Below are 22,674 nucleotides of genomic sequence, written 5' to 3'. Positions count from 1 at the left end.
AAGTTATCATACGTCATTGCACAATAAATTCAAAAATCTTACTTTAGGGAACTGATAATGTATGTTTAATACTCGATGTGAGAAACCATATCTTAATAAAGAGAATGAACTGGAAGGTTTCAGGCCTTGCATTTACGAGTTGTTGTTTGATTAATATTTTGATGAATGAAGTGAGACAAAGACAGATTTGGAGGGACATCTGGTTACAGTTAATGGGAGAGTCCAAGAAGATGGAAACAAAATACCAGTGTTTGCTTGCGTTATTACGAAGTCTGTCCACCATCGACAAGGCTCAAAGTCAGGAATGGGATAGAATACTCCCCACTTGTCTGAATGGATACAGCTCCAACAACACTCAAGAAACTTGACACCATCAAGGACAAAACAGCCTGATTGATGCACCATATCCACCACCTTCAACATCCACTCCCTCCAATACCAACGCTCAGTAGCAGCAACATGTACCAACTACAAAATGCACTGAAGAAATTCACCAAAGATCCTTAGACAGCATCTTTCAAACCCACAACCACTTCCATCTAGAAGGACAAGAGGAGCAGATACATGGGAACACCACCCCCTGCAAGTTTGGCTCCAAGCCACTCACTATCCTGATTTTAAATATATTGCTGTTCCTTCAGTGTCACTGGGTCAAAATCCTGAGGCTTCCTCGAAAACGGAATTGAATTGAATTTATTGTCACGTGTACCGAGGCACAGTGAAAAGCTTTGTCTTTGGATAAGTAAATAATAGATAAACAGTGGCAGAAGCAGAAACACAGGTCCAGACAAATGTTAAGAGTTTGAGAGTCCATTCAGTGATCTAATAACATTAGGTAGAAACTGTTACGAAACCGGCGTATGTGTGCGTTCAGGCTTCTGTACCTTCTCCCCAATGGTAGAGGATGTCGAAAAACATTGCTGGGGTAGAATGGATCTTTGAGAATGCTGGCAGCCTTTCCTTGACAGCGGGCCTGGTAGCTGGATTCTACAGATGGGAGGTTGGCCTTTGTGATTGTCCAGGCTGAGTCCACCACCTCAGCCATGCGTCTACGCTATGTGGACTGCAATCGTTCAGGAAGACTGCTCATTGCTGCGTTCTCTGGGGATATCAGGGATTGGCAATCCATAATGTCCTAGCCAGTGACACCTACGTGCCCTGAATTATGAAATGATAGAAAACATCCCTGCCCTCATCATATGGAAATGATTCAAACACGGTGTAAAGAAATACCTTGTTTATTAATAGTTCAAAATATTTACACTTTTTTTCTGCAATTAAATCCCAGTAAATTCTCTTTGTGCTAGATCAATAGAAGCAAATCAAGATGTTGATATTCAAGGAGCTGGCATATGCGATCAAAGCTGCAATTATTGAATGGGAAGGTTCCATTTTGTACCGTGTAGCACTATTTTTGATTATTTTCTAATAATTAAAGTGCACACAGATTATCTGCCTGCCTAATACCTTTTAGAACACATTCAGTATCAGGTACGATATAAATGTTGTAACAATAATTAAGATTAATACTAATCCCCAAATAAAACTCTGCAACCCGCCAAGCAAGTCAACAATTATATAGGAAGAGGTTGATTAGGCTGGGGGTGTTTTCCCTGGAGCATCAGAGGCTGAGGGGTGACCTTATAGAGGTTTATAAAATCATGAGGGGCATGGATAGGGTAAATACACAAGGTCTTTTCCCTGGGATGGGGGAGTGCAGAACTCGAGGGCATAGGTTTAGGGTGAGAGAGAGAAGATTTAAAAGGGACCTAAGGGGCAACCTTTTCATGCAGAGGGTGGTGTGTGTGTATGGAATGAGCAGCCAGAGGAAGTGGTGGAGACTGGTACAATTAAAAGGCATTTAAAAGGCATCTGGATGGGCATATGAATAGGCAGGTTTAGAGGGATATGGGTCAAGTGCTGACAAATGTGACTACATTAATTTAGGATATCTGGTAGGCATGGACGGGTTGAACCAAAGGGTCTGTTTCGTGCTATACATCTGTATGACTCTGTGAAAGGTTAAAATTAAGTATACAGTATGGAAATACAATTAGCAGAAATAACAAACTAAGTTGTATTTGATAGAAACAGATATACATAAATACAGAAAACAGACATGGCATTGCAACCTAATCTCTAGAGTACCCACTGTTCTAATTTGCAACGATGTAGTGTAATGAAAAATGTATGATACACAGCATATTTTTGGGTTTGCATTTTAAAATGAAGATTAAACTTCCATGAAGTTTTTAAAAAAAGGTCAGAAGATCAATTTGGAATGGTGACTGAAATATATCACTTCCAAGGAAACATGTGACTACAGTCAAGTGCCTGGGAGAACTCTTATGCTAATGGATAAAATATTTATACTGTTGGGTTTTTGACAGGCAAAGTAAACACATTAAAGCAATTAGTTCAGTTTTGACTTCAAAATAGAAAGTTCAAACTCAGAAGATGACAGTCTTTCTCCTTGCAGGAGAACCAAGATTTTTTTTAGAAAAACATGTTAGGGGAACTAGTCACTTCAGCAGAAGTGCATTCTCATCTGTGGAGTTTCCAACCAATTAGGAGAAAGTGAGGACTGCAGATGCTGGAGCCCTTGATGAAGGGCTTTTGCCCGAAACATTGATTCTGCTGCTCCTCGGATGCTGCCTGACCTGCTCTGCTTTTCCAGCGCCCACACTCGACTGTGGAGTTTCCAAACCAGACGTCTTTGGATATAAATATTCTGGGTCATAAAATATAAAAGATTAGGCATGTAAGGTTTGGGAGGTTCACACCAATTGACATAGAAAGAAATCATAAACAAACAATCTCAACTGTCCAAGGGGAAGTCCTTCCAGAAAGGTTAGTCAAATGACAAATAAAAAGCTGAAATAGAAGTGATATTTCTCTTGCATTGAATCTTTGCAGCAGATCACATTGGAAAACAACTTGAATATTTGTTTTCATGCTTGTGTTAATATCTTTCAGGCTTTTGGACACACCATATACAGCTTTGTTTACTTCTTTTGTGCAAAAATAAAATGTTCCCTTGTTAAGAACTTGGCAGCCTCATGTGAGTAAGTTACAGTGCCTAACCACCACATTAACCAACTGCAAAAAAAAAAACCAAGTCTATGAAGCCAGGGTTTCGTTCTGGGATTTGCCTTATCCACTGGGATTGTAGCAGTGCATAAAACAAAACTCAAATTTACCATGCACACAAAAATGGAGAATTTATAGAACAGGTAATACATTGTCATTTGATGCCAAAATAGTCATCCCTATTTGTAATGACACTTACTTACAAACTACCACAGCAGCAACATTCTTAAAATTATACCTCCACAGAAACCCACAATAAAATAACAAAGGTCAATGGTAAATAAATTTTACATCATGTTTTACTGTAACAAGCAACCTTCACAATTTCAGACATTAAAGTGAAACCAAAATAGTATTAATTATTTGCAATGAAATTATATCATTTGAGAAATGATTGGGAAGAAATTGGTGGGTAATCTGAAAGCACATGATATGACTTAACCTAAATAAATCTCAAATAGGAAAATTTAGCCTCTTGAGTCTGGTCATGTTGGAGATTTTTGTAATTCAGTCACAGGATGAGGACATCGCTGGCTCGGCCAGCATTTATTGCCCATACCTGATTGCCCAGAGGGGAGTTAAGAATCAACCCCATTACTGTGGGTCTGGAGTCATGTGTAGGCCAGACCCGGTAAGGACGGCAGTTTCCCCCCCAAAGGACATTAGTGATCCAGATGGAGTTTTTCCTGATAATTAACTCTTGGTCATCATTAGGTTTTTAATTCCAGATTCCTTTTTCGCTTTATTGAATTCAAATTCTACCATCTGCCATGGTGGAATTTGAACCCGGGTCCCCAGAACATTAGCTGAGTTTCATGGATTAATAGTCTAGCGATAATGCCACTAGCCCATCACCTCCCCATTCCTGTACGTACCTGTCTTTACTACAGGTGCCCGAATACCCTCATCTGGGGTGTCAGGGTAAATCTTTCCCCAACCGAGAGGTGACAGAGAAGGTGGCAAGAGGGGAAGATAAATCGAGACAGTTGGCATTGAGGAGATAGAATCCTTACACTATGGAATTGGCCCTTCGGCCCAATAAGTCCACAACAACTGTCTGAAGAGTACCGCACCCAGACTTTTTCCCCTACCCTACTAGCCTATATTTAGCCTGACCTGCTGCGCTTTTCCAGCAACACATTCCTAGCCTATATTTACCCCTGACTAATGTACCTAGCCTGCACATCCCTGAATTATGGGCAATTTAGCATGGCCAATTCACCTGACCTGCACATCTTTGGACTGTGGGAGGAAACCGGAGCACCCGGAGGAAACCCACGCAGACACGGGAAGAACATGCAAACTCCACACAGACAGTTGCCCGATGGTGGAATTGAACCCGGCTCCCTGGTGCTGAGAGGCAGCAGTGCTAACCATTGAGCCATTGTGTCACCCTGATACAGTGACCTACCAGATACCCCTGACCTACCACCAATTGAGGCTTTTAAGTTGTCAGCTAATGACCACTTGAGGGCTTCTGTGATTAACTCTATTCTCAACAAGGGCAGAGGCAGCCTTCCTGAGCAGCTGAAGAGATCGGCCTGTCTACAGGGTTGGTCATGGAGGGCTGGGAGAGGAGGGGGGGACTCTCTCTGCCCCTATCTGGGGGCTGACAAGGGAAATCAGATGGGGTTTAGGGAGACGGCTGCTGAAAGCCTCTGATTGGCTAGCAGGCAGGAACAGGACATCAAGTTTCCACGAGATTACGCACCAAAAAGCTTCCTGAGTAACCAGTTAAGAGCCTGATTTTTCACAAGATCCCCTGAGTTTTCCCTTTCCCTGTGGATGTGCATCCTGTGCATTATATGGAGGTGCCAGTATTGGACTGAGGCGGACAAAGTCAGAAGTCACATGACACCAGGATACAGTCCAACAGGTTTATTTTGAAATTACAAGCTTTTACAGGTTCACCTGATGAAGGAGCAGTGCTCCAAAAGCTTGTGATTTTGAATAAACCTGTTGGACTATAACCTGGTATCGTGTGACTGGTACAGAGTCAGCTATCCCACTTTGGAAAAAAAAATCAGAAATTCCCAGCCAGATTTCCAACGGCAATACTCTGCATTTACATAGCACCATTAACAGCTACAAGATATTTCAGAAGAACAGTTAGCTCTAATTTTTAAGATATGGCACTTTGGTTCCTGATTTCAGTAGTGGAGGAAGTAGCTGTTTGAATTAAACCTGTGGAATCTCCAAAATCATTGTATAATACCTCAATTAGATCATATCACATATATCTAAATTCAAAAGAATAGAGTTTCTGAAACTTAGCTTTCTGATTTAACTCAAAAATACCAACAGCGATTCTACGAATCTGCCACGTGTTGTTGCCACAGCCAGTAAGCCTTTCCTGAGATTCAGCATCAAAACTGAACCAAGTGCTTTGATAAAAAGCAAAACATTGCAGGTGCTGGAAATCTGAAATAAAATTTTAAAAATATTGGAAAAACTCAGCAGGTCTGGCAGCATCTGAGGAGAGAGAAGGACAGAATTAAAGTTTCAAGTTCAGTTGAAGAATAGCCATATCAGACTCAAAACGTAAACTACTTCTCTTTCTACAGAGGCTGCCAGACTTGCTGAGTTATTCCAACATAGAATCAGAGAGCCAAAGGGATATATATCACGGAAACAGACCCTTCGGTCCAACCCGTTCATGCCAACCAGATATCTCAACCCAATCTAGTCCCACCTGCCAGCACCCGGCCCATTTCCCTCCCAACCCTTCCTATTCATATACCCATCCAGATGCCTTTTAAATGTTGCAATTGTACCAGCCTCCACCACATCCTCTGGCAGATCATTCCATACAGACACCACCCTCTGCATGAAAAAGTTGCCCTTAGGTCTCTTTTATATCTTTCCCCTCTCACCCTAAACCTATGCCCTTTAGTTCTGGATTTCCCCCACCCCAGGGGAAAGACTTTGTCTACTTATCCTATCCATGCCCCTCATGATTTTATAAACCTCTTAGCAGGTCACCTCTCAGCCTCCAATGCTCCAAGGAAAACAGCCCTTACTTTGTATACAACTGAAATTTCACTCTCATACTTCTGAATTTCAACATTTTCCAAATCCAGGCACTCACATTCTCGTTGATAACCTCTTGCGCAGAACCCAGTTGTTCAGTTTTTATTTATTGCACATCTTATTACTTTCTTTGTAACCCGTATTCCTTTATATCACTCTCCCAGTCCATTTCTAACAAACAAAACTCAGGGGAAACTCAGGAGGTCTGGCAGAGCATCTCTGGAGAGAAAGCAGAGTCAACATTTTGAGTCATAGAGATGTACAGCATGGAAACAGACCCTTCGGTCCAGCCCATCCATGCTGACCAGATATCCAAACCCAATCTAGTCCCACCTGCCAGCACCCCAGCCCATATCCCTCCAAACCTTCCTGTTCATAAACCCATCCAAGTCCAGTGACCCTTCTTCAGAAGTTCTGAGTTCTGTGGAAAGGTCACTGTACTTGAAATGTTATGTCTTTTTTCTTCACATATGCTGCCAGATCTGTTGAGTTTCTCCAGCAATTGTTGTTTTTGTTTCCAGCATCCGCGGTTCTTTGCTTTATTCTCCTGCATTTATACTTTTTACTGCATTTGTCTTTAAGCTTGCTACTGTCTCTCAACCCCTCTTCTCAGCGTGATTGTTTAATCAAACAAATGGAGCCTTTGTCTCTTGGATGTATGTTTCGTACTGAGGAGAAAGTGAGGGCTGCAGATGCTGGAGATCAGAGTGGAGAGTGTGGTGCTGCAAAAGCACATCCAAGGAGTAGGAGAGTCAATGTTTCGAGCGTAAGCCCTGCATCAGGAACATTTTGGACTTAGCAAAACATTCTTCCTCTTGTTTGGCTGTAAGCTTACATTAATGCCTAGTTTACAGGGTGTATTTTTAAGATTAGATTAGATTCCCTACAGTGTGGAAACAGGCCCTTAGGACCAACCAGACCCTCTGAAGAGAAACCTACCCAGACCCATTTCCCTCTGACTAATGCACCTAATACTATGGGCAATTTAGCATGACAAATTCACCTGACCTGCACATCTTTGGACTGTGGGAGGAAACCGGAGCACCCGGAGGAAACCCACGCATCCACGGGGAGAATGTGCAAACTCCACACAGACAGTTGCCCGAGGCTGGAATCGAACCTGGGACCCTGGTGCTGTGAGGCAGCAGTGCTAACCACTGAGCCACCCGTGCTGCCCTTTTAAGGTGAGAGGAGAAAAATTTACAAAAGACATGAGGGGCAATTTGTTTTACACAGAGTGGTTTGTGTGTGAAATGAACTTCCTAAGGAAGTGATGAATGCGAACACTGTTACAACATTTAAAAGACATTTGGATAAGTACATGAATAGGAAAGGTTTCGAAGGATTTGGGCCAGGAACAGGCAGGTGGGATAGTATAGTTCGGGAACAATGTCGGCATGGACTGGTTGGACCGAAGGATCTGTTTCCATGCTGTAGGACTCTGGCCAAGTTACTTCTCAGCTCATCAAGATTTGCCCACATCCTATAAACAAATAAAAAACTGATCTGCCTCTCACAATTCATGTAAAAATGACAAGAGCTTTGATTTTGTTACATGATCTCCGACTCTGTGTCTGCATTATATATCTTTATATTGTATTATGTTCCCACTAACAAAATCAGGAGACAAATTCTGGCAGAGTCTTGCATCTTCAGCTTTTTTTTTAGTTTTGCCTACATTGTCGTAATTACTCATCAGCCTCACTGAGATCACTGCTTTGTTCAGCAGTAATTCTGCAGCTTAATTAATATCATTACTCCCCCTCTTTTCCCAATTCCCCAGTCTTCTCCAGATTCTCAAAACCTGGATGGCCCAGCTCCCACACACTTGGGTTACAGTCAATGCATTGCTGCTGGTAAAGAGAGATTGTGCTTCAAGTTGTATTTACATCTGACCTTGTGGATTCGGACAGCACAGAATAGAGCCATTCGGTCCATCGCCTCTGTGCCTGCTCTTCAAAAATCCAATCAGCTCCACTCCCCTACTCTTCCCCTTCAGTCTTCACATACTTCCTTCATAAACACCAAAACAATTTTGTTTTTCTCAGTCATCAGAGAATTTACTTTATTAGAACCAAGATCAGAAGTTATTGGAAAAGCTCAGCACCTGTGGAGAGAAATCAGAGTTAACATTTCAGGTCAAGTGACCCTTCGTCAGAACGCGACCAGAAATGTTAACTCTGATTTCTCTCTACAAATGCAGCCAGACCTGTTGAGCTTTTCCAGCAATTCTGTTTTTGTTTCTGATTTACAGCTTCTGCGATTCTTTTGGTTTTTAATCTAATTTATCACTCCTGTTGGCAGTGCATTCCATTCGATAACAGAACTTGGTAATTAACGTATCTTTTTCCCTCCTGTTTGTCTCTATTTCTTTTGTCCATTACCTTTAGTCCTCTGGAATCACTTTCTCCTTCTTTACGCTATCAAACTCCTCATGCTTTTGAGTGTCATCAAACTTCCCTTTCTTTTCCATTTGGGAAAATGCCAGTCTTTTCCCATAACTGAAGCCCTCATCCTGGTGCCATTCTGGTGAATCTCCACTGAGCCCTTTTCTGGCATCCTTCCTGCAGTAGGACCTCTCAAACTGGCTACAGTAAACCTACTAAGGCTAGTTTAGCCACAATGCTCTTGCATTTAAACTTTATCGCACAAATTCCATGTGTTAACTTTTCAATATTACGTGCCACCTTCAAAGATTTCTCCACCAGTTCTCTTTGGCGTGGCACTATCTTTGGAATTGCACCAGCTAGTTTCTATCACCTCTGCACACTTTTCCAACCACATCTAATTAATTCATACTTCCTTGCATTAAACTTCACATCCCCTGTGTCTTCCTGCTTCAACTCTACATTTGCGGCCTTGATGTCAGTAACTGCTTTCCTCACTACCTTCTACATTTATGCCATCTGCAAACTTTAAAATGAAATTATCTCTTGTTTTTCAATTCCAGTTTAGCACAGAACCACAAATTGTTACAGGAGGCCATTCAGCCCATTGTGTTTGCATCAGCTCTTTAAACGAGCGTTGTTACCCAGGACCAATCTCCTGCTTTCCCTCCAATACCCACGTGCACCATTTCCATCAGCATCTGCTGAGTTGGTAAGAAATCAGTCAGGGCATTGAGTATCGAAGTTGGGAAGTTATGCTGCAGTTGTACAGGACATTGGTGAGGCCGTGCTTGGAGAATTGTGTTCAGTTCTGGTTACCTCGCTAAAGGAAGGATGTTATTAAACTGGAAACAGTGCAGAAGAAATTTACATGTTGCCAGCATTCAAGGGACTGAGTTCTTGGGAGAGGTTGGACGAGCAAGGACATTTTTCATTACAGTGTAGGAGACTGAAGGGGGGTCCTATGGAAGTGTACAAGATCATGAGAGGCATGGATAGGGTGAATGCACTCAGTCTTATTAGAAACTAATTAGCCATGATTGAATGGCAGAGCAGACTCAATAGGCTGAATGGCTTAATTTCTGCTCCTATGTCTTATGGTCTTATAGCCTTAGAGTAAAGGGAAGACCTTTTAGAATGGAGATAAGGAGAAACGTCTTCAGCCAGAGAGTGGTGAATGTGTGGAATAGAAGACTGTGGAGGCCAAGTCACTGAGTATATTAAAGATGGAGATAGATAGGCTCTTGAGTATCAATGGGACCAATGGTTACAGGGAGAAAGCAGGAGAATGGGGTTGAGAAACTTATCAGCCATGATTGAATGGCCACTTCACCACCCTGCCCCCACTACCCCCTTTATCTGCAGTTCCCCTTACACCCACCCCCAGTCCTGAAGAAGGGTTACACCCAAAACGTCAACTTCTCCACCTCCTGATGCTGCCTGCCTTGCTGTGTTCCTCCTGCCTGTCCCTCCTGATGCTGCCTGCCTTGCTGTGTTCCTCCTGCCTGTCCCTCCTGATGCTGCCTGCCTTGCTGTGTTCCTCCTGCCTGTCCCTCCTGATGCTGCCTGCCTTGCTGTGTTCCTCCTGCCTGTCCCTCCTGATGCTGCCTGCCTTGCTGTGTTCCTCCTGCCTGTCCCTCCTGATGCTGCCTGCCTTGCTGTGTTCCCCCAGCCTCCTGCCTGTCCCTCCTGATGCTGCCTGCCTTGCTGTGTTCCCCCAGCCTTCTGCCTGTCCCTCCTGATGCTGCCTGGCTTGCTGTGTTCCCCCAGCCTCCTGCCTGTCCCTTCTGATGCTGCCTGCCTTGCTGTGTTCCCACAGCCTCCTGCCTGTCCCTCCTGATGCTGCCTGCCTTGCTGTGTTCTCCCAGCCTCCTGCCTGTCCCTCCTGATGCTGCCTGCCTTGCTGTGTTCCCCCAGCCTCCTGCCTGTCCCTCCTGATGCTGTCTGCCTTGCTGTGTTCTCCCAGCCTCCTACATGTCTACTATGATTGAATGACGTAGAAGACTCAATGGGATAAATGACCTAATTTCTGCTCTGATATCTTATGGTTTAATGGTGTTATGGTCTTTTTTGCAGGAGTCAAGGACTAGAGGGCATCAATTTAGGATTAATGGGGAAAGAACCTGAGGGGCAACTTTTTTTACACAGAGGGTGGTAAGCATATGGAATGAGCTGCCAATGGAAGTAGTTGAGACAGGTACATTAACAACATTTAAAAGGCATTTGGACAATGGATAGGAAAGGTTTAGAAGGATATGGGCCAAGTGCAGGGAAATGGGGATAGTGTGGATGGACATTTTGGTCAGCAAGGACCAGTTTGGGCTAAAGGGCCTGTCTCCACACTGTGGGACTCTCTAAAAGTAAGTAGCTCATCGATATGTTGCTCCACAGCAAGTTACATGTTCTACCTCTCGGTAGGAAAACATACCCTTTGCAACATATCGATAGACTTAAAGTAAGGGGCAAAAGGTTTCGAGAGGATGTGAGGAAAGACGTTTTCAGAGGGCAAAGGGGATCTGGCGCTCGCTGTCTGTGAGGGTGGGAGAGGTAGGAACCTTCATCACAGGTAATGCCAAGACTGGAAAAGGGTATAGCTGAAAAATGTGTTGCTGGAAAAGCGCAGCAGGTCAGGCAGCATCCAAGGAGCAGGAGAATCGACGTTTTGGGCATAAGCCCTTCTTCAGAAATGAGGAAGGTGTGCCAAGCAGGCTAAGATAAAAGGTAGGGAGGAGGGACTTGGGGGAGGGGCGTTGGGAATGCGATAGGTGGAAGGAGGTTAAGGTGAGGGTGATAGGCCGGAGAGGGGATGGGAGCAGAGAAATCGGGAAGAAGATTGCGGGTCAAGAAGGCGGTGCTAAGTCCGAGGGTTGGGATGAGATAAGATGGGGGGAGGGGAAATGCGGAAGGTGGAGAAATCTGCATTCATCCCTTGTGGTTGGAGGTTTCCTAGCGGAAGATGATGCACTCTTCCTCCAGGCGTCGTGTTGCCATGGTCTGGTGATGGAGGAGGCCAAGGACCTGCATGTCCTTGGCAGAGTGGGAGGGGGAGTTAAAGAGGAGGACAGAACCCCACTGGTCCTCACCTACCACTCCACCAACCTCCAGATACATCGTATCATCCTTCGTCATTTCCACCACCTCCAAACAGACCCCACCACCAAGGATATATTTCCCTCCCCACCCCTATCAGTCTTCTGGAAAGACCACTCTCTCCGCGACTCCCTCATCAGGTCCACACCCCTCCACCAACCCAACCTCCACTCCCGGCACCTTTCCTTGCAACCGCAAGAAATGCAAAACTTGTGCCCACACCTCCCCCCTCACTTCCCTCCAAGGCCCCAAGGGATCCTTCCATATCCGTCAAGGTCCTTGGCCTCCTCCATCGCCAGACCATGGCAACACGACACCTGGAGGAAGAGCGCCTCATCTTCCGCCTAGGAACCCTCCAACCACAAGGGATGAATGCAGATTTCTCCAGCTTCCTCATTTCCCCTCCCCCCACCTTATCTCATCCCAACCCTCGGACTCAGCAACGCCTTCTTGACCCGCAATCTTCTTCCCGACCTCTCTGCCCCCACCCCCTCTCCGGCCTATAACCCTCACCTTAACCTCCTGCCACCTATCGCATTCCCAACGCCCCTCCCCCAAGTCCTTCCTCCCTACCTTTTATCTTAGCCTGCTTGGCACTCCTTCCTCATTTCTGAAGAAGGGCTTATGCCCAAAACGTCGATTCTCCTGCTCCTTGGATGCTGCCTGACCTGCTGCGCTTTTCCAGCAACACATATTTCAGCTCTGATCTCCAGCATCTTCAGTCCTCACTTTCTCCTAGAAAAGGGTATAGTTTGGAACTTGTTTTTAACATTGATGCAATGGGCAGAAGGGCCTTTTCCCATGCTGTAGACCCCTATGGACTTTGTAGCAGTTGTACGGGAAATAACCATTCAGTTACATTACTTGAATTCAAAGAGTCCTTCACCTGATTCACCACACAACTGCAGACTGACCCTGTCTGATTGGGTAAGATAAATCAGAAATGGCTAACATCTATATCAGGAACAATTATACTATCTGTTCGGAAGACAGTCACGGCAGAAAACACAAGATTAAAAACACCAAGTAACTCGCGATAATATTCTAGTTTTCCTGTGATATATTATCAGTGTTAGAAGGAAATCTTCCACCTTTGAAGATCTTGGAATGTTCCACCAATGAGTAAAGATGAAAAATTTGGTTTTCTGGTGATGGTAGTTGAGAGTTTAATATTGGTTTGGACACCAAGGAAAACCAATCTGTTTCCACATAGAAATAGGATTGTAGGGTCTTCTATATCAGCCTGAAGGAGCAGATTGGACCTTGATCACTCAAAAAGACAGAACCTCTGACAGTGTGGCACTCCATCTGTACCTATATTCCTTCTGCATATTTAAGACAGAGTTAGATATAATCTTTATCAGTTGATGGACATCAAGGGTTTGAAGGAGTAGGAAAATCAACATTTCGGGCAAAAGCCCTTCATCAGGGCTTCATTCCCGATGAAAGGCTTTTGCCCAAAATGTTGATTTTCCTGCCCCTTGGATGCTGCCTGACCTGCTGTCCTTTCCCTGCACCACTCTAATCTAGACTCTGACTTCCAGCATCTGCAGTCCTCATTTTTGCCATCAAGGGTTTGAATTTGAGTTTGATTTATTGTTGTCATATGTACTGAGCTACAGTGCAAAGTGCTGTTTTGAGTGCTATAAAGGCAGATTGTACCATACAAAGTGCATCAGGGTAGCAGAACAGAGTGCAGACTACAGTGTTACAGTCACAGAGAAAGTGCAGAGAGAGAGATCAGAATTATATTGGAGGTGTCTGTTCAAAAGTCTAATAACAGTGGGGACGAAGCTATTCTTGATGCTCTTCGTGGTTAGGGGCAGGGTCCATGTCTAACTTGGTTGGAGTTGGAATCGAAACCACTGTCTAAATTCAGGCACCAGCCAACACAGCTAACTTAGTAAAAGGCTGTAAAATTTCATTTAGGTTTTGTGAAGATCTCAATGGTGGACAGAGAGCTGGAATTCATAGCGTCAAAGAAAGCTACAGACGGAAACAATCATGGCACTTAGTCAAAAAAAAAGCTTGGACATGTTCTTAAAAGGGTCATAACCTGCAGGGTTACATAGCGACAGCTGGAAGTGGCATAAGGCTGGATTACTCATTATTGATCAGCTCAAATGGCCTCTCTCTGCGCCGTATACTTCCAATGTTTCTGTTTCTGTTTCAAATATCCAGACAGCAAAATGTACATTTTACATCAAAATGTTAAAAGAAAGCAAATTTTTGTCCAAGATGAAACTGCATCAAACCTACAATTCCGTTCAGTGCATTTTCACATTCTGTTCCAAAATGAGACTTGCACAGAATTTTTCATTTGATCCAGACTGATTGCATGAAACAATTGGTCATTATCAGTCACAGCATGCAGCATGATCCAATCCTGCAAACCATTTCAGGGAAACAGATAACAGAAATCATTCACTCTTAAAGCTACAATTATTTAACAGAAATCAAAAATGTACAAGAGAGGGACATGTAAACAAAATCATCTCAGGCAAATATACTGTGTTCATACGGCTTTATGCTTAATTCTATCTGAATGGGTTTTTGAGAAAGTTACAGATGGATCTATTGCCAGGTGACATCCAATGTCAGAACTCAATCACAAGTTAAATTATGTGAGTAATATATCAAGCACACCCACTTTTTAAAAAATAAATTAAACTTGCATTACATTCCATTTCATACAAATAAACACAATGCTCCTTTGTGACACAGTTATCAAATATTTCACAAAAATCAAAAGAACTGTGGATGCTGTAAATCAAACAAAAAAACAGAAATTACTGGAAAAGCTCAGCAGGTCTGGCAGCATGGAGAGAAATCAGAGTTAACATTTCAGGTCCAGTGACCCTTCCTCAGAGCTCAGATGCTGCCAGATCTGCTGAGCTTTTCCAACAATTTCTGTTTTTTTGTTACCAAATATTTCCTTCTGCTGTATTGTGATTATACTGTTTCGGAGCATGTGGAATCATTGCATCTGGCCATTTTAAATGTGCAATTTTTAGAACATAGAAAATAGAATAGTACAGGCCCTTCGGCCCTGGATATTGTGCTGACCTTTTATCCTACTCTAAGATTCCATGTGGAATAATTCACTGTTCTACAAATTAAGGGCTATTAGGAATCAACACCAGCTTAAAGTCAAACTCTATTACTGTTCTACCAAGGAGTACAGTACTTAACAATTGTACATTGTCACTGAACGATAATGTGTGATGTAACCATTGTGCCTGGGTTACACCTAACTCTTCATGGTAGTGGGAGAGTGATAGATTCTGACACGTTAATAATTGTGAACTCAGGCATGTTTTCCACTTATTCAACACTGCTGCCCGTTTTGGTCATTTTACTTTTTCATACACCGAAGAGCATACCGGAAATCTATTTCTGCATTCTCAGTATTAGAATGTGTGTGTGTGTCATTCCAGTTCCCAAGTTTCCATGAACACATTTTGCTCCCTATGAGAAATCAAGATAAATAACCCTGCAACATGAACCCGCATTTTCCTCACAGGTGCTGACAGCCCTGATGGGTCATCCCGACATTTTTTTTATTGTTTTGTTAAATGCAATCAACATTGTGTTCTTACTCAGCCTTAAAACAACTATCTTAGGGGACACTCTCGGCAACTAAAGTCATTGCCACTGGATAGTTCCTGTGTCACAGCAGGCAGTAATTGTGTTTTTTTAAATCTCATTATAACTTGAATGTGCGGATACAACGAACGAAGAGCTGCCACAAGGAATGTTCACATTTTGCCAAGTATTAAGCAGGTGTCGAAAAGCCTCTGTTTGTTGCAGAAATAATCCATGTAAATAAATACATTATTCTGCATTTTTTTTATTACAACAATAAAACAACTTCAAATCAGCGCTTGGCTGACTAAGAGCAAATCCCTATCATTGCCCATTCCCACGCTGGGCTGTAATGCATCTATTTTTCCCTTCAGTGTAACTCTCTCCCGCAGCCAGCTCTGATCCTGAGGCTGCAGTCAGCCTGGGAAAACCGGGCAGGATTGGAGCTAACGCTGGGAGCAGTGACCAGGCTGCGCTCAGCCATCCCAGCCCCCGGCTCTGAGTGTGGTGTTAGAACACAGCTCCTCTCCCTTTTACAAACAGAAAACAAAACAAAAAGCGCTGCCTGTGAGAACGGTGAATGCCAGCTCAGGTCAGCAGCTACTTGCCTTTGCCCACGGCTGCTATGCTCCACTCTGTCTCCTGCACAGCCCCATAGCTCCTCAGTGAGTGCCTGCTATCCAGAGCACTTGGCACTGGACTCTTCAGCTCCATGGCTCGCCTCTGCCTCTGCCTCTCCCTGTCCCTCACTGCTCTCCTCTCACTGGATCCATTGCCAGGATCCACCTCCCTCCTGATGTCAGCTCTGGCTAAATGCGCATGTACAGAGATGGCCTGGCAGCTCCCAAACATCAAATGGAAAGGGGAGAATTTCTCTAGGATCGACCTGGGAGCGTTCAGCAGGAATGGTACATTAGTCTGTTGGACCATACTCTGTGCAGCCCGTGAGAAAACCCACAGGGACGTTCAAATTGATTGTTTTTATTTTAATTGCCATTTTATTTTGTATATTTCTCCTTACAAGAAAAAAACAACATTGCAAGCAGGGAGAGAATAGGATTTGACTGTTATCCAATTGGGTACAGAGTCTTTTCACTTTCCAGTTGGCTGTCTAAAAGCTGGAGTGTTGGGAGAAGTCATGTGATGAATTCTCCACAAACACATTGAATCTCAGTTGACAACTCCTGAGAAACCGATTGGCCATAAGCCTTTTTATATTTGTGCCTCCTTGGAGTATTCTGTTGTGTAAGGACTCTGGAGTAACCTTGTGATGATGTTACAGAGCTGCTTCTCACTGGGCATAAGTAGCACAGTGTGGGCATAGAGATGTACAGCAAGGAAACAGACCCTTCGGTTCAACCAATGCATGCTGACCAGATATCCTAAACTAATCTCGTCCCATTTGCCAACATTTGGCCCATTTCCCTCCAAACCCTTCCTATTCAGATACTCATTCAGATACCTTTTAAATGTTGCAATTGTACCAGCCTCCACCACTTCCTCTGGCAGCTCATTCCATGTACGCATCACCCTCTGCGTAAAGAAAGTTGCCCCTTAGGTGTCTTTTAAATTTTCCATCTCCCCTGCACCCCCCACCCTAAACGTATGCCCTCTAGTTCTGGACTACCCCACCCCAGGGAAAAGACCTTGTCTATTTATCCTATGCATGCCCCTCATGAATTTATAAACTTCTATAAGGTCACCCCTCAGCCTCTGATGCTCCAGGGAAAACAGACCCAGCCTATTCAGCCTCTCCCTATAGCTCAAATCCTCCAAACTTAGCAACATCCTTGTAAATCTTTTCTGAACCCTTTCAAGTTTCACAACATCTTTCCGACAGCAGGGAGGCAGGAGTGCATGCTAAGAAGTATATTGAGCAGGATGATCAGTATTAGACAGCATGTCTGGACTGGAATAACATCAGTATTGTACCAATAGGATAAGAGCCTGGGTGTATTTCTGATTACCATGTATTGTAATATTCAGTACTGAAATGCAATAAGCATTGTTATTAAGAAGCTAAGCCTGGAGAGAGTTCCCACCTTCTCCTCAATCAGTCTGCCTGGAACCTAAACTCATAGATGTGAGTGTAAACCCACACAACAAATGACATTGTTACAAAATCCAAATTCTCTTTAACAATGGAAATGTGGATGTGACAGTACTGGTCCTTTCATCAAGGCAACTGCTGTATTGTCGACCAATTCTCACTATTGGAATAATGCACCTGAGGGCCAGGCACTCACCATTACTTATTGACAGAAATGCTAAAAACAAGAATAAGACCAAAAGATATAGGAGCCAAAGTAGACCACTCGGCCCATCAAGCCTGCTCCGCTGTTTAAACAGATTGTGACTGATCTGGTAATCCTCAACTCCACTCTCCTGCCTTTTCCCCACAACCTTTGATTCCCTTTCTGATTAAAAATCCGTCCATCTCAGCCTTGAAAATACTTAATGATCCAGCCGCAACAATCCTCTGCAGTGAAGAATTCCACAGATTTCTCACCCTTTGAGAGAAGAAATTCCTCCTCATCTCTGTCTTAAATGGGTGACTCCTTACTCTGATATGATGTCTTCTAGTTCTCAACTGTCTCACAAGGGGAAATGATTATATCTACCCTGTCGAGTCCTCGAGGAATTATCTGTGTTTCAGTTAAGTATCCTCTCCTCCTAAACACCAACAAGTACAAACCCAAACTACTCAACATGTCCTCATGAGAAAGCCCCTCCATACTCAGGATCCCTCTAGTGAACCTTCTCTGGACTACCTGCAATATCAATGCATCTTTCCTTAAATCAGGGCACCACAACTATTCATGGCTATAGTCTGACCAGTGCCTTGTACCATTTTAACAAAATCTCCATTAGCGATCCTCAATATGTTTTCATTTTGCCGATCATAGTTTCATAGTAATAGAAGCAGGAGTAGGCCATTTGGCCCATCGAGCCTGCTCCACCATTCATTAAGATCAAGGCTGATCTATCCACTGTCTCAGCTCCTTCTACTTGCATTATCCCCATAACCTTTCATTCCCCTACCATGCTAAAACCTATCCAACTGTGTCTTGAATATATTTAATGAAGCTGCCTCTACTGCTTCCTTGGGCAGAGAATTCCATAGATTCCCTACTCTCTGGGAAAAGCAGTTCCTCCTCATCTCTGTCTTAAATCTACTCCCCCTAATCTTGAGGCCAGGTCCCCTATTCCTAGTCTCACCGACCAGTGGAATCAACTTGCCTGCCTCTATCTTATCTCTCCCTTTCATAATTTTACATGTTTCTATAAGATCCCCTCTCAATCTTCTAATTTCTAGCGATTACAGTCCCAGGCAGCTCAACCCCTCCTCATAGGGTAACCCCCTCATCTCTGGAATCAACCTGGTGTACCGCCTCTGCACCCCCTCCAAAGACAGTATATCCTTCCTCACATAAGGAGACCAGAACTGAGTACAATACTCCAGGTGCCACCTCACCAACAATTATAGCAAAACCTCCCTGCTCTCAAATTCAATCCCCCTAGCAATGAAAGCCAATATTCCGATGGCCTTCCTGATTACCTGTTGCACCTGCAAATCAACTTTTAGCAATTCATGTAAGAGCACTCCCCAGTCCCTTTGCACAATAACATGCTCCAATCTTTCACCATTTAAATAATACTCTGACCAACTCTTTTTACTTCCAAACTATTTGAATTTATCCCACAGGAGTATCTGACTGAATGAATGACTATTCCACTTCTCATTATTCATAAAATTAATCATTGAATCTGTCAAAGTAGTTAAAAATCTCAAATATCAAACACTGAGCCATTATCTTTTCCAGCAGGGACTCCCTCCTAACTTATGTTTGAAAGGTTTTTGACCCAAAGCTATTCTCAGGGCATTGACTTAGGCAGCATTCTTCATTTCCCCTTGGTCTTCATTTCTGAAATAATCAACATGCCACACCAGCCCAAAGAAAAATATATTTTTAATCACATAATTACTTCATTCACTGTGTCAAGGTGGGAGATGTGAAGCTGGCCAGAGGAACATTTGAATATTTAAGTCTTAGAGGGATCAAAAGCGTGGATGAGAATTTCAGCAACAGACAGGTAATATTACAGAGGTGGAAGACTTCATAATGAAAATGTTCCAGGGAAAAGCAGCTCAACTTCAGATTAAATACACCACCAAGGCTACAAGGGGTCTGGTTCAATCTCAGAGAGTTGCCAGGTAGAGGGAAGGAGAAAGTGAGGACTGCAGGTGCAGGAGGTCAGAGTCAAAAGGTGAGAGGCTGGAAAAACACAGCAGGTCAGGCAGCATCCGAGGAGCAGAAGAATCAGCGTTTCAGGCATAAACCCTTTATCAGGAATAGCAGCATAGTTCATTTCCTCTTGTCGGTCTTCATTTCTGAACGAATCAAAACAGAGTGAAGTAGAGCCAGGTAGAGGGAAGGTGTAGATGAAAGAAGAAGAGAGATAGGAATTAGGGCTAAAAGTCAATGTTTAATTGAAAGAAATTTTGATGCATCTGGAAGGTTTAGAGGGGACTTGAAGACACATATTTTCACCCAGAGGGTGGTAGGGTATACTGTGTGGGAGGGTAAAGTTAAAAATCAAACAACACCAGGTTATAGTCCAACAGGTTTATTTGGAAGCACTAGCTTTCAGAGCGCTGCTCTTTCATCAGGTTACTAGTGGGGCAGGATCAGAGAACACAGAATTTATTGGAGGGGAGGTGAAGCAGGAAACCTCACAACCTTTAAAATGTTACTTGGATGAGCAGTTGAAAGCTCCCAACATTCAAGGCTGTGGGCTGAGTGCAGGAAAGTGTGACTAGTGTAAATCTAAAATAGCTTTTGATGATGCAGACTGAGTGTGGACTGAAGGATCTGAACTCTACTGTATGATTCTGTGATAGTTGTTGGATAACACAAACCCAATGCAAAAGGGAGAAGCAACAGGGGGGACAATATTTTGGAGGTAATATTCTCATTTGGATAACGCAGGGAGGGTGCTGGAGGAGGACAATGGGATCATTGAATTAAAGACAGCAGAAAGGTTGGGAAGGGATAATGACAATATCAGTTCTGTGGAGACACGCTGTCTCACAATAGACACTTCAGTCATGAGGGCATCCATGAGAGATGATGAAGCCACTGACAGCTAGAACATACTCTATTAGTGAGGAGTTTATCACCAGCAACATGGGGCCAGGAAGGAGAGTTGGATGGCCAGCGGTTTAATGGGAATAGGGTCTAGTGAACAGGATGAAATCAAAGAGGTTCAGGAGTGAATATGGAGGCAGCTGTGGCATTAGGGTTTGAGCAGCTCGGAGCTGAGGGAGAGTTTAGTCTAAGGAATGTTATTAAAGCTGCAAAGACAGCCAAACAAATGGCTTCAATCTTCACAAATGAATTCCTTGCACTTGTTGTTGGAGGGTGAATAGGCAAGGGAGAGAATTTAACAAGGTGGCTATCAATAGAGAAAGAATCCACAAATTCTTGAATCTTGTACTCTTTGTATCCCAATGGCAGAGGAAAGCAAGGAGCTCGTAGAGTTTAAATAGATCTGGCAATGAACATCTATACAGGTTATGCACCATCAAACAATAAAAGCAATGTATTCATGTATTGAAAAGGATGTGCATACAACAAGGTGTGACTGAAAACACAGCCTGCTTCAGGAGCATTTGGAAAATGCACCATGCCCTACAATTTTTTAACCCCATCCTTGGGGGTTTGCCTACCAATTATAGTCCTCCAAAGATTGATTAACCTGTGCCAGTGCAGAGCGTTTCCTGGGTAGATGTAAACCCAATACATGTCTGATTTCCAGTCGAGATCATCATATTCAAAGCTCTGAGCAGGCAATACTAAAAGTTAAACTCAAGACAGTGAGTCAGTTCCATAACATAAAATATTTGTTTCAAAGTAGATCACATATTGAAAAACAGTCTGTTTAACAGACTGATACCTATGTTATTATAGTCACAGCCGATGTTTCTATTGGACAAGTCCGATTGCAGAATGAAACTGGCTTGATAGATCACATTTTGTTTTCCTTTAATTTAATGTGGCAGCCTTTTACTGAAATATGAACATACAAGACTGCAGATTCGGTTTCAACAATAAAATAGACGTTTATTGTGCCAAAACAAGTAACAATAAAATAAATCAAACCAACTTGGGTGGCTCGGTGGTTAGCACTGTTGCCTCATAGCATCGGGGATCTGGCTCAATTCCTGCCTTGGGCGACTGTCTGTGTGGAGTTTGTATACTCTCCCAGTGTCTGTGTGGGTTCCCTCCGGGTGCTCCTGTTTCCTCCCACAGTCCGAAGATATGAAGCTTGGGTAGATTGGCCATGAGAAATTGCCCATAGTGTTCAGGGATGTACAGGCTTGGTCGATTAGCCATGGGAAACGCAGGGGGTGGTCTGGGTGGGATGCTCGCCAGAGTGTTAGTATGTGGTCTTGATGGGCTGAATGGTCTGCTTCCACATTGTGGGGCTTCTATCATTCTAAATATAACACAGTTTGAAACACATGGTAAAACAGAATTCCACCCACTCACCATTGCCATCACTTTAAAGTTGCTCAAAATCTAGACAAATATACCTTCCTTGTCCAATCTTTAAGTTTGACTTTAACTATTTCTCTCAGTTCCCATCCTGCGAGATGCAAAGTCTTTTCTTCATATAGCTGAGAGTTTAGACTTTGTTTGAAAGATGTGTCTCCTAGTTGAACAGCTGCCAGTGTATGGAAGCTGTGCTACGTGAGTCTGAGTTGTGCAGTATTTGTAAGTGTGTGTGAGTGTATTATCCACAAATATAAGGCATACAGTCCTGTTGATGGTGGTTGTTGATGAGTCAAGTTCACCAATACTCCTGAGACAGCACCTTTCAAACCTTTGATTACTTCCATCTAGAAGGACAAGGGCAGTAGATACATGGGAACACCACCCCCTGCAAGTTCCCCTCCAAGCCACTCACCATCCTGACTTGGAAATATATCACTGTTCCTTCAGTGTCGCTGGGTCAAAATACTAAGGGCAATATGGGTCTAATCTATAGCACATGGACTGCAGCAGTTCATGAAGGCAGCTCACCCCCACCTTCTCAAGTATACGAGGAATGAGCAATAAATATTGGGCCAGCCAGCGATGCCCACATCCCATGGTTCACTGAGCAGTTTTGTGAAGTTTGTGTTGCAGTTGGTGGGATATGGCATTTGAAGAGGTAATACTGACCTACTGAATGTAACCAGTCATCTCAATTGACACAGTTCACATGAATCTCTGTGATGTCTGCTTTGATTTCCACCTATTACAGTAACGTGTTTGGAAATCCTCCTGTAAATTGAGGAAATTTTCTTTCCGGATCTTCTCCTAGTTGAAGAGAGACAAGCTGGAGTTGAGTACAGATCTCATTGAATAGTAACAAAGGCTTGAGGGACCAAATGGCCTCCTCCTGTTCCTATCCCATTAACAATATGATGATGATGATGATGATG

At 43.4% G+C, this 22,674-nt stretch overlaps 1 protein-coding gene across 1 annotated transcript in view; it reads right to left on the bottom strand.

Moving 5' to 3' along the window:
* Positions 1–15,986, bottom strand: part of LOC122560898 (bMERB domain-containing protein 1-like) — a 70,676-nt gene extending 54,690 nt beyond the window's left edge. Inside the window, exon 1 of the mRNA XM_043712129.1 lies at positions 15,791–15,986. Within this exon, the coding sequence (XP_043568064.1) occupies positions 15,791–15,896 (106 nt within the window). The 5' untranslated portion in view covers positions 15,897–15,986. The remainder of the gene's footprint in view (positions 1–15,790) is intronic.
* Between the last annotated feature and the right edge of the window lie 6,688 nt (positions 15,987–22,674).

Source organism: Chiloscyllium plagiosum, chromosome 21 (assembly GCF_004010195.1).
Source record: "Chiloscyllium plagiosum isolate BGI_BamShark_2017 chromosome 21, ASM401019v2, whole genome shotgun sequence".
NCBI classification, from domain to species: domain Eukaryota; kingdom Metazoa; phylum Chordata; class Chondrichthyes; order Orectolobiformes; family Hemiscylliidae; genus Chiloscyllium; species Chiloscyllium plagiosum.
Note: the sequence above shows the minus strand (reverse complement) of the source record. Positions and strands in the feature narration are given on the sequence as shown.